Raw genomic sequence first — 15088 nt, forward strand, 5'->3', positions numbered from 1 at the left:
CACTCATTACTGTGTTAGACTAAGTGTACAGAAGATGTACACTTTGAAATTCCTGACCTGGGAAACTTTAAAGTTGAACAGTTGACCATATACTATACTAAATACAGTAGAAGTTATGTCCCGGATGTTGTATGGATTTTCAAAAAGGGAAGAAGTGTTTGGACAGAAGCACAGAGATGAGAAATAGTCATGTAGAAGTATCATCAGAATTTCGACAGTGTTGGGAGTACATGGTAAGACCCAGAAAGATGGCTGAAAGTCAGGGGCAGAAGGTGTAGACCAGTCCCTAAAGGTCTTGAAACCCAAACTTTCTTCATAAGCAGGTGTATCACAAAACTGTGTCCATCAATTCCAGCTCCGCTCCTACCCCACCCTGAGTTGTATGCTGTCGAAATTCAACTGCCTTTTGGCACGGAGTATTACATTTGTCCTTTTTTTTCACGGCATTTTTAAGTTGGCTCTATCACAGAGTTGACTTTTTCAGGAATGGCTCTGATAACACACATATTCCCTAAAAAAAAAAAAAAAAAAAAAAAAAAAAAGACACACGTTTGACAATGTCTGCCAGTTGCTTTTGCACTGGAGAACAATTTGGCTACAAATAATATCACAATTTCACACCTTCTTTCTTTCAATATCTACTCTACTATTTTCAAGCAATAGATTTTGCTTTATGGAATGGTGAAGACAGCTTAATGTTAAGCCCTTACAAGTGACTTGCTTCTTCTCTTAGAATACCGAAGAATTTTGTCTGTTATATCCTTTAAGATTTATCGGTGTGTGTGTGTGTGTGTGTGTGTGCATGTGCACATGCACGCGTGCGTGTATTGGGGGGGTTATGAATTTCTCTAAGTTGTCATCTCTCGTTTTTTTTTTCCTGAAAAATAAAAATGTGTACCCTTTCATTTGTGATTTCAGTTCTTTATGTACTCTGGGAATATTTTGCTGGATTATATCTTGGATAATTGTCTGGTTTATTTGTTAACCTCTTTATTGTTAAGTATCATCATCTGGCCTTTTTTAAAATTCATTGTCTTCTAATTAATTATATATTTCTCTCTCTTCCCTTTACACTCCTGTTAAATCAATATGCCAGGTGTTTTTTTTTTTTTTTTGTTTTTTTTTTTTTCATTTTGAAACCTTTCTTTCTGGTTCTAATTGTTTACTTACCCTGTTTTGACCTTGTTTAGAATCTTTATTTTCCCCTCATCTTTAAATTCCCCACTTTTATATCTTTGCATTGACTTGTCATCTTGTCCCGGAGCTCTTGTTTTGTTGAATCTAGTTGCTTAAATTCTGTAGCATGAGGACTTCTCATGTAATTATTCTCTATTCCTTGGGTTGTGTTCAATTTCAAACTGGGGGTGGTTGCGTTATTTTGTCCTGTTTTTGTTTTACTCAGTGTATTAATACAGTGACTGTGCCTTTTTTCTGCGCCTATCACTCTTGTTTCATTTGGGATTTATATTCGTACCTCATCATATTTTACTAGGTGGGAATTTCCTCAGACATCCTTTGTCTTTGTCTTGCTGTGGTAGCTGAAATATTCACTCACCTTGGCCCTGGAAGAAGATGTCCACTCCCCAGTCCCTAGAGCCTTTGGATATGTTACTTTAAGTGTCAAAAGAGCCTTCAGGAAGGGAGCAAGTTAAGGATTTTGAAGATAAGACCCAGATTATTTCTGGATTACCTGAGTGGCACTGGTATAATTGAAAGAATCCTTAGAAGAGGGAGGTAGGAGAGTGATTCACCAGAGAAGCAGTGGAAGCAGATACAATGGAAGCAGATGTTGAAATGATGTGTTTTATAGACGAGGGGAGGGAACTAGAGCCAAGGAATGCAGGCAGCCTCTAAAGCCTGGAAAGGAAAAGAGATCCGATTCTCCTCTAGAGTCTCTAGACTGAACCGATCTTCCTAACACCTTGATTTCAGGCTCTGAGATCCAGATGGGACTTCTGACCTCCAGTACTGTAAGAATAAATTTGTATTTGAAGCCACTAAATTTGTTCCACTTTACTATAGCAGAAATAGGACATGGATACAGTAAAGGATCCTTAGGACAATTCTTTCTCTTAGATCTGGACATCATCTGAACCATTTTACTGGTGGGTGAAATTATTCTTTTTTTTCCCCTTCCTAAGAGTATTGACTATTAAGTTCATAATTCTCCTTAGCCACTAGCCTGGTCAAGGAAGCAGTTGTGATTATTCATTGATTATATATTCTTTTTATCTCTGTCTGTCAATCCCTTCCTGATGCCCTGCTTTGTGGACATGTGTTTTAAGGGGCATGACTTCTCTCTTTAGGAATGAATTCTGTCATATGTACCTACCATACTATGTTTGCCCATTCTTCTTGAGTTAGAAACTAAACTAAACTAAAATTACAGTTCTTTGCTAGTATAGATAATGGTATAGGTATAACTCTGTAACAATCCCTTTATGGAATGAGATTATAGGTCATGGGTTAGATGCTTATTTAATTTTGTAATAGTTGACTAACTGTTCTTCCACATGGCTGCATAAGACATTTTAGATCATGAAGATTCTTTTTTTTTTTTAACCTGTATCCTTATAATCCTTTGTATAGTTTGACCTAATTTTTACCGGTGTGTCCATGTAAAATAGTATCTAATTTTTATTTTCATTTTTTTCTGATAGCTAACAAGGCTGAATGTTTCTGGGTGATGGTGCCTGCCATTCAGTAGCTCTAAAAGGCTGAGTCCCTAGTTAGTGAGGGGTATGTATAGAGGCAGCTCCTACTATGGCCAACGGAGACTGAAGGAGACATAGATCTTGGCCTGGTCCTAGTACAGCTGATAAGGTGGCAGTAAATGCAGATTGTCCCTAAGGGAGGGGGTGTATGCAATGGTGGATGGGAGGTGGGATGGAACCCAGACTTATACCATGTTCAGACCCTGCACAGAGCCCAGCTGTTTCCCGACGACACAGACTGGGACCTGGGACAGAAGCCTGGAGAGTGACACCTTCAGGCTTGACAAGAACAGGACTCATTATGAGGGCCAGGGAATGTATTCAGGGACTTTCTCTTTCCCCAAACCTCTAGGAAAATAATTAGTAAAAGAGTAGCAAAAGAGTGGCTTATTGTAAAAATATATGATACTATTCCCAGTAGTGGGGGAAATTCAGTGTATTTTTAGGGTTCTATAGAATTACGTCCTCAAATTCACGCCTACAATATATACTTCAACTGTAACTGTTTCACATAAGTTACATAGTATTACTAATAACCTCTAACATTAACTGTTTTCTATCATTCAGGCATCGTTCTAAGCCCAGTTCTCTCAGGTACCACCTTATCTTCTCTGTGGGGAGTCTTAGTAATGTGGTCACTGTAAACACAAAGGAATGTTCTTTGTTTAATCCAAGTCATCTATTCTCTTGTTTGGATATCAAGTGCAAGTTATACAAATTCAAGTTGAGGATAGTTTCCACTGGATGACACAATTGCTCTAGTCTGTTGGTTGTGGCAGTCCTTCAGTTCTGTGAGTACCGGCTGGGCCCCTGGGATGCAATGATGTAATCTCTAGGTCATAGAATAGTGATGCTGACTTACATCATAATAGCCCTTGATGGTATATTGAGTGCTGGTCAGGACAGTGGTCTAGTGAGAAAGTAGTTTCTCAAGTGATTTGTTGTTCTTGATCATACTGGTTTGATTCTTTGTTATCATCAGTTGAGTTTTTTGAAAGTAGAATTTCAGAGAGAAAGGTACTGTCTGGAGTCCCTCTCTGAAGAGGTGAATCATGAAGAGGAAACAAAAAAGGAAACATCTGGAAAGCCCATCGTCCCCCCCCAAGTGCCAAAAAGTCAAGAGGTATGTGTTAAGCATATTCCCTGAGAATAAGGTAAGAAGGAATTTCCTCTAAAGAAAGAGGGAGAGAGGATTCGTAGCTGCAGAAAGGGAGAGGAAGAGGGAAGAGAGGGAGGGATGTGTTTATGCTGGTCTTTCTGAGGACTCAGGTGGTCTGAGAGTAGAGAAAGTTCAAATCCTTGTCTCTGCAGCTGAGGACCTGTGCTATCTATACATGTCTCCCTGGGCTACTGCATCATATGGTGGTTGATTAGTACAAGTTTTATTGAAAATTATTTTCCTTTATGTTATTTCTGCCTAAGGGCATCGGTTAAGTATATGATGTTATTAAAAGCTTTCTAGTAGTACATTCTCCTGTTAATGAAGAAGAAAATGTGACTCATGGAGGTGAGGAATAACTTTTAAAAAGGACTTTAAAACTGGTTGTACAGGGATGAGAGTATAAGGTGAGAATTTATTTACTCAGAAGCAAGAAAATTGTTTTGTCTCAGAGGATGAGAAAGTGAGTGTGGGGCTCCTATGTGAATTGTAAGGAACGGGCAGAGCACACGCACACCGCTGTTTAATGATAAGTTAAATTGAGGAAGTAGTTTGTTTCTTTCTGAAGAAATGGAAAACTGAAAGAGTTCTGGTTACTATGGAGATTAAAAGTAAACAGGTAACTGCTGTGAGTCAGAAAAACATTGTTCAGTGGTGGGAGGGGGACAGATCAGAGCTAACCCCAACGTTCCACACGTGGTGTCTCCTACTCCAGGTGGATAACTTGGTATTTCCAATAATGTTTGGGGTTTCTGGGAAGTGAGGTTGTCTGCAATTCACCTTCGGTAAAATTCGTGCATGTTGAGAGCTGTTCCTGAGTGTAAAGTAAACATGCACTCACAACCATGTGTTCACATAGATACACGTATAGAACATTAATACCCCAGGAAAAGGTAATTATTATCAAACATAATTGTCCATTTACTCTGTACCAGGTTTAATTATTTGCCTCTCAAAAACACATCATATCCCCGCTTCATTAGCTAGAGTAGATCTGGTCTTTGAAGCGAACGCACAAATAAATCTATTTCTTGCTTATGTAACAATTCAGAGTATAGTAGGGCAAGTCTCCTGGGCTGATGGAGACTTTGTTTTCATTAACAGGAGCTTTCAAATAGATGCTGGGTGATCCACATCTTAGCTGGGAAAGTGAAACGTGTGGAGGGACATAGAGGAGGTATTTATGATTCTGTCTGGAAGTGGCACATGTCAATTCCACTCATTGTTCAGTTCAGAAAACTTAACCACGTGGTCAGAATTGCTACAAGAGTTGTCAATAAATGCAATCTAGTAGTATGTCCAGGTAGAATGGAGATAGCTTGCACTTACTGTTCTATTTACAAAGAGCACGGCTTATACAAAGCCAGTTACTCCTGATATAAACACAATAAATGAACCATATCAGGCCCTGAAAATGGAGGCCATGTGTATTCACTAAACATCTCACGTTGTGGACTCTTCTTGTTTGCTTTATGGGTGGATAAGCACACAAACACTTAATGTGGACCACATCTCTCTTATTTTTATGTAATTGAATTTACAAGAAGATCTGGAGAATCAACAAAAGGCAGCGGCCTCAAATTCAGTCCAGATGACAAAGAAGGCTTCATCTTCTTCCTCAGAGTATTTCTCCATCAACTCTTTGGAAAACAAGCTCACTGGTGCTGGTAAGGAGAGTGTGTTGAATATATTGTGACTTACTGCACAGCCAAATTACCTTCTTTTATTCAACTTTCAGTAAAAACACCAACCATGTCAAATTTCTACACAAGACTTCTATAAAGCACAGCAGACCCCGAGGCAGACAGGGTGGGCATGAGGCGCTCCCTCCATAAGGGTTTGAGGCGTGTTGAGTGCTGCGGTAGTGGGAGCAGAGGGGGTTGGCCTGTCACCTTGCTGGGGGTTGTTGCTGGGACCTGGGCTGGGCTGGGTGGATGTGTGGCCATCAGAAGTGAACAGAGCAATCAAGGCATTGTGGGCGTTGATCTGCCCATCACTTGATACAAGGCTGCCTGATACAAGGCTGCCTGGTCTTCTTCCATGATCAACAGAAACCATCAGTTGCCAGGGAAAAGTCCTTACTAGGACTGGAATAATCCCAGAAAGGTCAGCAGAGAGCAGTGCTTTTTCTTGAAGAAATGCTGGGATAGGGTCTGGGTATGCGAATGTTCGCAGAGAAACATGGAAGGGTATGTCAGTGTGAACCACCAAAGCATTTATGTTATCAGGAAGGCATGAAAGTACCAGCAGCTTTAAGTAGGCCAGAAGCGGTCAGATTCTCAAGAGCTGGACTTAGAGTGGAGTAAGAGACATCCAGTCCGAGACCCATCCCTTTCATGTGCTTTGGTAGCCTGTGTTCTGACATTCATCCCTTTACAAACCCTCTGCACTCCTCATCCTCATTATTCAATTCCTTGTAATCTTCCACATGCTTCTGAATTCTCTATGCCATGTGGTTGTCCCTACCATAAAAACAGTGATGATTTCTCTGACTTCTGAATCTCTAGATAAGTTACCCCTGTTTTTAAATTTCATAGATGCATACAATGTATAGTTTGTGTCTAGTTCCTTTCATCATTAAATCTGTGAAATTTAATATTATATATATGCATATACATTTATATTTTCTTACACAGTCTTCTCTATACCTCCATTTCCTTTAGATCTTTACGCAGTCTCAAAGCTCATATATTCTTTCTCTTACAACATTTGACTTTTACGTCCTCTAATGTTCTTTCATTATTCCCTTAGATTACACAAATACACCAATTCTACTCTCAAAGACAGTATTCCTAATAATTATCTGGTACATCTAAATCCTGCAACAACATATACACCCCCAAATCTGTTGTCTCAGGATGTGGAATCTACACATGTGGATATGTGCAAAACTAAAACACATAAAGCATGCATACCATTCTCAGTCACACACAAAATTCACCCCATATTCAGAATCACAAACACCAATGCAGTTACACATTAGGCCCTGGCCCTGTTTGAACTTTCACACACAAAGCACCTTACATCCATCACACCATTATGATACAACAGGTGCCCAGTACATGTATCAGACACACCCACAGGAAATGATGGTATTATTAAACAGTTAACTAGTGAGCAGTGAGCTTGGTTACCATGGCAACAGAAACACGGACATGACAATGAGGAATATGTTCTTCAAAAATAAAACTTGTTTGTCTCATTTGAGGTTATAAATCTCTAGGAGTTCAGAATGCAGAGGGTAAAAGGGTAACAGATGTGAAGGAAGGCAAATGGTACTGAAAATCCTAACCACAGTGAATGACTATCAGGAGCCATGGTAGCAGCATCCAGACAGAAAGACAGGATAGTGCAATAGGCCAATTCTTTGCCCAAACTAAAGATAACTATTTAGGGCAAATTAAGTATTTGCATGGGGTGTGGGGAGAGTGGAGAAAGTAGAATAGGGACAAGAGTGTAAGAGGGGAACAGATTGGGACCAGCAGTTTTTATGACTTATTCAGTTTTTTAGGACCATCAAAGTTACACACACATTATCCCCAACCTGGCCACTCTTTGGAAGACAGTCTTCCAGACCATGAGGCAAAAAGTGAATCACCTGTATCAGAATACTTCACCTGTTACTCCTCATTCTCTTAAGAAGAAAGGAAGGGCATTTCAAGTCTAGGCAGATGAGGGAAGAGGGGGTCTGAATAGACCTATAGACATCCTGCTCAGCATCTCTCCAAAGCCAGAGGGAGAAAGGTGCACATGAGGCCCAGTTATAATCTTATTCTCTGCCCTGATTTGGGAATATGAGTCTCCTGTTTCTGTACCCTCAATAGGAACTCATTACAAGCACTTCACTTTTAGCGGGTAGAGAGGAACTGTGTGCCTACATTGTGGGGAAGATATCACTTATTGAGAGAAGAAGTGGAATTCATAGGCACAGTATTCACAATTTGTGTAGTGTCAGTTAAACCTAAAAGGGAAGAATAAATGTAAAATGAAACCATAGCTTGTAGTACTCTAGAAATATCAAACTGCAGAGTATGTAAAAGCTCCAAATTGATAGTCATCCACATTAAGGGTCCTATGCTAATGACTTCCTGAACGTGAACTCAGTCTAAAACTACAAAGCACACAATCTAAGAAAGGTTCTGCAAACATAGTGAATATTAAGGTTTAACATCAAAGAAGATCATTTAATTGAACAGTGCTATAGGGATGGTAAATAAGAATGTTTACAGTTAATAAAGATGTAAAGTCATAAAACACTACAAAGAAAAAAATATTTAAAAAACCTAAAGTTTTAGAAGTGAAAAATAATGTTATAGAAATTATAAATAATGTGACACACAGATCACTTTTAATAAAGGGAAGACATACTGCTGTACGTCTCTAGAAGGATGCTGCAGTGTCACCCATGACACTCATGCTACCTTCACATGCAATGGCCATGTCACCTCTGCAGTCTTTGCATAAAATTGTTGAGGAAACGTGACAGACACATACAGCAGACTGTGTTCACAAACATGGCACACATACTAAGTCCCTAGAAAATACACCACCCCCACTGAATTGTCTCATTTCTAAACCAACATGACCTATCAGACACACTCCAGCGACCTAAGAGAAAAAGTAGTTGCATTTTGTGAAGTAAAAATTGAGTTATAAGCTTCCCTGAAGTTTTTTAAACCAAGGAGGAGATGTAATATGTTTGAGTTAATTTCTAAGGAACAAAAATGGACCTATTTCCTGAACATTAACTTTAGAAACGTAGATTAGGAGGAAGAAAAACTAACCAGTGATTTTTGTGATATGTTTGAATTCATGGCAGAGTTAGAGATGATCCTAGAAATACACATATTTTACCAGGGAAATAACCAACAGCCTAGAATTTCGCTGTTCATTGGTAAGGTTTAGAGGTAGGCTTATGTGTACGGTGAGTGTAGATGCAAAAAATTAATCAGAACAGTGTGTGGGAATGTGAGGAGGGTGACACCACCAACTGGGCCAAGTGACAGCTGAGCCATTTGGCAGTCAGTACCTCCTAGGAGGGGAGCTGTGCCCAATGTGGGGAGGTGTGGCCTAGAGTCAGCCTTGGGAACCTACTAGAGCCTCCTGGTCCTGCAGAGCTGTGCAGCAGAGCCCTCAGGTAAGGTCCGACCCAGGTACCTGAAAGAGGAGGCCAAGGAGCAGTAGTGGAAGTCTGTCAGTTCCTTCCTGTAAATTCGAACCCTCCCAGGAAGCAACAGAACTTTCATATCATAAACCACAGCTGGCAGACCAAAGACCTTTACTGACATGCTCCGAATTTATTCTTGTGGTAAACAGAATAGTCAGAGGGCAGGCATCTTATTACCATGTACTAGACAAGAATTTGAGCCTCTGAACCATGGCAAAAAACAACATAAGGCTTTCAGAGGTAACCAGACATTTCATTCCAGAAAATGTTTTTAGATACCTAGATTTTAGAACTTCAAACAGAAGCTGGACTATAATCTTCATGGGGACAAGTGCCATGTGGTTTATCATACATGCTATTTCTTGAATGTTTAGTGAAAAAAAAAAAAAAAAAAAAAAAGAAAAAAAAAGTCACCTATCTGCTCTTCCTTCTCTTTCTCAGAAGTTTTTAAACACATCTGAAGATATTTTATCTGGACCCTCTGGGTTGGCCCAAGGCCATGGCCAGATGGCAGCAGATGCAATCTCACAATACTCTTGTGTGTCTGCAGACAAGCTTTTTCACTGTGGGTTTGTGGTGGGGGAGAAGTAGGGCTGAAGGGGAATCAGGCAGGGAGGTAAGGCAGCATGTTAACTCAAAATTAGAATTAAGTGCCCGTGCTCAGCTATGGCCATAAATGGCCCCTTTGCTCAAGGACTGCCCAAGGTCACTGTTCTTAAATAATAGGCAGAGATGTACCATGTCAGGATCCCGGTCTTCTTTGGAAGATGCTCTTAAAGGATCTGAATAGGAAGATTAAAAATCTAAGAGAAATGTAGAAATACAATTCTGGAAGAGGAGTTTGGGGAAAGTTAGTGAAGTCTTAATTTGAACATCTCCAGCACCAGGATTCCCAGGAAGACCTGAAAATTTTTTTTTGTCTATATCTATAATATCATTATATCTATCTATCCTCTCTCTACATATATATGTGTGTATAGATAGACACCAACATAGAAGTAGATAGATACACTTGCAGAATTCTTCATAAAACTTGTACCCCATCCTCCCTAATTACACAGTTTCTCATGAGGAAAATCAAGCTGAAAATACCCAATGTTAGTGACTCCATACTGTTTCAGAGACATGGTTCTTTCTACATCTTCAGTGCTCTTTACACATTTCCAGAAATCCTACATGCAAGGTACTCAGTATTATGGGTATCCACCAAAAACATAATTTTGATCATTGTTATTTACTTCTCTTTTGGAGTAAGTGAACTTTTAAGAGGTAAACTCACCTTAATATTAGAGTTTTCTACTGAGAAAATCACTTAATTTCCGTGAGAGCAAGTGTCACGTGTGGTAATGTTGTCTAACTTAGAGTGTTTACTCAGTGTGGCACTTCTGAAAGGATACAGACTCCAGAAGATGCCGCATCTCAATATATTGTTTTATTTTTATTCCATTCACCAGAATTCAAGACCACCCAGGAGGTCGGAGCCCATCCCAAGTCCTCTGCCGTGGTCCCTCCTGGTGGTGAGGCTGCAGAAGAATCATCTGCCTCATCCTACTACACCTGTTTTTCTTCCATATCGCAAATCATTAGGGCTAATCAGGATGGTAAGGGAAATACACAGGTGGGGTCTGAGCATGGATGGGAGGTACAACTGAGCTGCTCAGCCCAAGCCCTCTTATTTAAGTCTCCACTTAAAAATCTGAAGAGGGCTTCAGGGCAGAGGCACTAAGACTGAAGGCTCTGCAGAGGGACAAATGGGAATGTGCCTCCAGGATTAGGACCCAGTTACTCGTGAGAGTGCTGGGACAGCTGGGGGCCGGGAAGAGCACTGTGCTGGTGTGGGCCTTTCATCATAGTCTTCCCCCTCAGGTGAGCATAGACTCCTCACACACACTCCTGCATCCGTCTGCCTTCCTACCAGTTATGGTCCCATTTCTCCTTCCCTTTGCTTTTAGACATGCCTTCATTCTTCATCAATCTTCCCATTCTCTTGTATGTGAGGGTGCAGCTATGCCCTCATACCCTCACTCCTTCACACAATCAGACTCACCCATTTACACACTAATGCCATACGGAATTTACATCCCCTCACACCAATCACCTGGTTTAACTACCTCACACTAAGCCAAATTGTGGAAAATTGGTACACCCTGAGAGGGGTGCACCTTCATAGAGAGCCTTACTCATTCATGTGCCACTTCATGCACGAAGACATGAGCTGCATGTCTTTACAGAGCTGCATGTTCGGGGAGCCCAGGTCACTTCTGGTAACACTCTAAGTCCTGTTGTCTCATGACAAGAAACGGCACCAGTCCTGCTCTTGTACATATGCTCTGCCACACTGTGGAATACGCATGCACACACTCACCCGCCATCACTTTGCACCATCATCAGAAACACTCATCAGGGTCTCCTGGGTGGCTCAGTCATTTGGGCAGCCAACGCTTGGTTTTGGCTCAGGTCCTGATCTCGGCATCATGTGATCAAGCCCCGCGTCAGGCTCCATGTTCAGCAGAGAGTCTGCTTGTCCCTCTCCCTCCACCCCTCCTGTCTCTCTCAAATAAACAAAACACTGAAGAAAAAAAAAAAAAGAAAAAGAAAAAAACCCACCACTCACCAACTGTGTCCCAAAACACACTTGCAACTCCACAAGACACACCACACCCTCATTCCCACATAGCTAGACCATGTACATACCTCAAAGCAAAACACTCAGAGAATTCTGAAATATCACATGTGTATATACTTAGGCTCCACATGTTTGCATAGGAATAGTCTCATGGGCATCTCGCCTCCTCCGGATACCGCGGACTTATTCTATTTGTCTTACACTTGAAATTTTCTTTCCTAGGAGCTCCTCAAACAGACCAGCTTGTTTCTTGTTCCAAGAAATGTGAGACTTCCTCACACTTTCTATATAGCTCCTTTACTTTGCAGCTGGCTAATGATCCTAAGCCTTCTGTGTCCTCTGCAAACACAGAAGAGGAAACATTCATGAATGTCTACTATATGAATGTAAGAACAAAAAGGGGTGTGGCTGTCCTCAATGATGAGCAAGAAAGCCTGGAGCCTCCTACCAAAAAAACAAAAAAAGAAAAAAAGACCTTTTCTGATCTCCAGGGAGCAGTCACCCCCTCTTGCACTACTAAGGAGCCACCAACTTGCAGTGCATCCAGGCAGACAATAGAAGAGCAGGAGAAAGGGAAGGAGGCTGACAGTCCACCAGTGCCTCCAGCTGCCGAGGAATATCCCAGGGCCAAGACGCCTGAATGGCTCGTGACCCTGGATAGTGGCTTCAGGTGCATGGCCTGCTGCCGGGTCTTTCCTAGCTTGGAGGTCCTCCAGGAACACGTGAAGCATGGAGTCCGTGAGGGCTTCAGCTGCCATACTTTCCATCTGACCTTGACTTTGCTGGAGAGAAAGAAAAGGGTAGAGAAGGAAAAGAGTAGGCAGACAAAGAATACTAAGAATACTGGCATATAGATGCCAGAAAGCGAAAAATTTTGGCCTGAAGTTGTCTTCATACAAATAAACAGAACTCTTTCTAGTCCCTCCGGGAGAAGCAGTAGAGTAGGCCAGACTCTACTGAGACGGGCTTCATCTTCTCTAAGAAGCCCTAGGACCCATTTTTGTTTATGCACATCCACCACCACCACCACTGCCAGCCCACCACCACCAGGAGCAGACAACCCCTTTCAACTATCTCCACTGCTCTCCCAAGAAGGAGGGAGAAGAAGGCAGTTCACACCATGCAGAACTGCAAGATGGTCTCATACAAACTAAAGAGCAATGACCACTCACATATCATCTCTACCTGAAAAAAGGAGACTGACTGAAGGGAAAACTGCTGGGGGCTGGATTGTAGAAGAGGTGAGGGCCCTAGGAGTAAGAAAACGTCTCAAGTGTTCTTGAGACTCAGGTTTCTGCTGGGGATGCCTCCCAAGGTTCCAGGATAACTGTGTTGAATAATTTCCTTCAGAGGAATACATACTTGGAAGTAGAATGCTTGCTTGATGACAGATTAAGGAGATTGCTTCCTTTCTATGCCCTTTGAGGAGACAGGAGTAAAGACCTGACTAGCAGTTAAGCAGGGCTGAGAAGCCTGGGCCCACCATTCTTAGATTAGCCAAATGACATGGGAGTCACATCCCTTGGCCTGCCTCCCTTTCCAAGGGGTGCAGGGCAAAGCAGAGACAAACTTTGTCTGTTGGAGGAAGGGTTGGTATGCAGGCTAGATGTAGTCCTGCCCTTTTCCTGGGTGAGAGTGAGATCTCAGATGTCATGTTCTAAGTTTCATACCTAGAAGACATGCTGAAGAGTTATAATCAGAGGATTCCTTTTCTTCCCCCCTTGATATGTACTAGGAGCCAGTAACTCTGGCTGCTTCCTTTAAAGTGTCAGAAGCAACTGGAAAGAAATAGGGATAGAGGTTACCCTTTTGTCATGGACCATTTCTGGCAATCTGGCAACCTATTTTTTTTTTTTTTTTTAAGAGCAAGAGCAAATAGGTGAAAAGAGTAGAGGGAGAGAAAATTCTTCAACAGGCTCCCCACCCAGTGCAGAGCCTGGCTCAGGGCTCAATCTCATGACCCTGAGATAATGACCTGAGCTGAAATCAAGAGTTGGATGCTTAACCAACTGAGTCACCCAGGCGCCCCAGTTTCAGGCAACTTTGAATGTGTTGCTTTCTTGAGGATCCCCATGTTCTTTTATGAAAGTTCATGATTCCTGCATGTTATTATTTTTTTTTGTTATAGCATCAAGTGCTTGTTCTAAGGGATGAGTAGGAGGGTTAAACATAGATGAGACTGCAAAGACTAGCAAAACCAGCTTTGTACCACAATGAATGAGAGTATATCTTAAAAAGAAGGGCTCTTCTTCTAGGGTCCAAGAGTCATAATGGAACCTGGGAATTGCCCTAAATTTTTTGAATCACATAGAGTGAATGAATGTATATCAGTAAAATAAGAAAAGCTGCCTTCCTCATTGAAACGATCTCCTTTCCTGTTTTGGTGTTCTTGTAGCAACACAGACCCACTGGCCCAAAGATTTCAAATGATGGTGTCCAGCACACCCTGCAGTCTGATGGGAGCACAGAAGTTCTCCTAAGCCCGCCTAGCATCTAGGGATGACTGGCTGAAGATAGATATACCTGATACTCTGCAGCTGCTCCCAGTTGACCTGGTAAAATGCGGTGCCCAGCTCTAGAGAAAATATCCGCCTAGAGCTGTGAGAAGTACAAGGAATGCTGGGAATTACTGGGCACTCAGGAGCCCCATGGGATAACTCCTGCTGACCCTCCCCACCCTGCCAGGAGGCAGGCACCACTGAAAATCCCTGCAAGATTGCCTTGTTGGGAAGAGGGCAGTTTGGGTAGAGAGATGTTAGTACTGTGATCAGGCCATGACATCTTCCTAGAGCTTTGGCTGGTGGAATAAGAAGATTGATGACAGCTTGGCAGAACTCAAGGGAGGAGACTGTTAACTTGACAGAGGATCTAAAAGGATATTTCTGATCTCTTTCCTCCGTTTGACTTCTACTTGTTGCTTCTCAAGTCCCTCGATTTACTGTAGGTTTGGAGACCTGGCTTGTAGTCTTACTCTCCAGGCCCGCCCTTACTCTTCACTCCTCCACGTCTTCTCTCTATGAATATGTGCCTGAACACTCCAAATATCAATGGTCCAGATTGTAATCCATATTCTTCTTCCTCCCCTCCACTTGCACCCAAACATTTGCTCCACTGTAGTCTCTGTTAACTTATACTTATTTTTCTATATCCTTTTCTTTATATGAACATACACCTTTCTCCTTATCTTTTTCTAATATACTCACTTGCACATTTTATCTGGCTGACAGATAGACATTCTTATTATTGAGAGAGAAAAAGCTATTTCACAAATGAAACAAAAGCAAAGAAAAACCCCCCCACTTGGCTTCTCTGAGCTTGTGCACACATAGGTGTGCAAATACTTCTTATACAGTCACAGGAGAGAGGATGGAACATGTAATAAATCATCATGGATGATCAAATATGTCTACACAAGGGTGTCA

General features: G+C 41.6%; 1 protein-coding gene across 1 annotated transcript; it reads left to right on the forward strand.

Moving 5' to 3' along the window:
- Positions 1-4592: 4592 nt before the first annotated feature.
- On the forward strand, positions 4593-14735 carry LOC123391625 (protein FAM170A-like). Its single transcript, XM_045078484.1, has 4 exons — positions 4593-5540; positions 10495-10641; positions 11889-12907; positions 14062-14735. Exons 1-3 carry the CDS (start codon positions 5465-5467, stop codon positions 12518-12520), a joined length of 855 nt encoding a protein of 284 aa, XP_044934419.1. The 5' UTR covers positions 4593-5464; the 3' UTR covers positions 12521-12907; positions 14062-14735.
- The last annotated feature ends 353 nt before the right edge of the window (positions 14736-15088 follow it).

Source organism: Mustela putorius, unplaced genomic scaffold, assembly GCF_011764305.1.
Source record: "Mustela putorius furo isolate JIRA1106 unplaced genomic scaffold, ASM1176430v1.1 tig00000260_pilon_pilon_pilon, whole genome shotgun sequence".
Lineage (NCBI taxonomy): Eukaryota > Metazoa > Chordata > Mammalia > Carnivora > Mustelidae > Mustela > Mustela putorius.

Coding starts and splice junctions, on each gene's coding strand:
- LOC123391625 (XM_045078484.1), top strand. CDS start 5,465: ATGACAAAGAAGGCTTCATCTTCTTCCTCAGAGTATTTCTCCATCAAC. Junction 5,541..10,494: donor AAACAAGCTCACTGGTGCTG/GTAAGGAGAGTG, acceptor TCCATTCACCAG/AATTCAAGACCACCCAGGAG. Junction 10,642..11,888: donor CATTAGGGCTAATCAGGATG/GTAAGGGAAATA, acceptor TTTCTTTCCTAG/GAGCTCCTCAAACAGACCAG.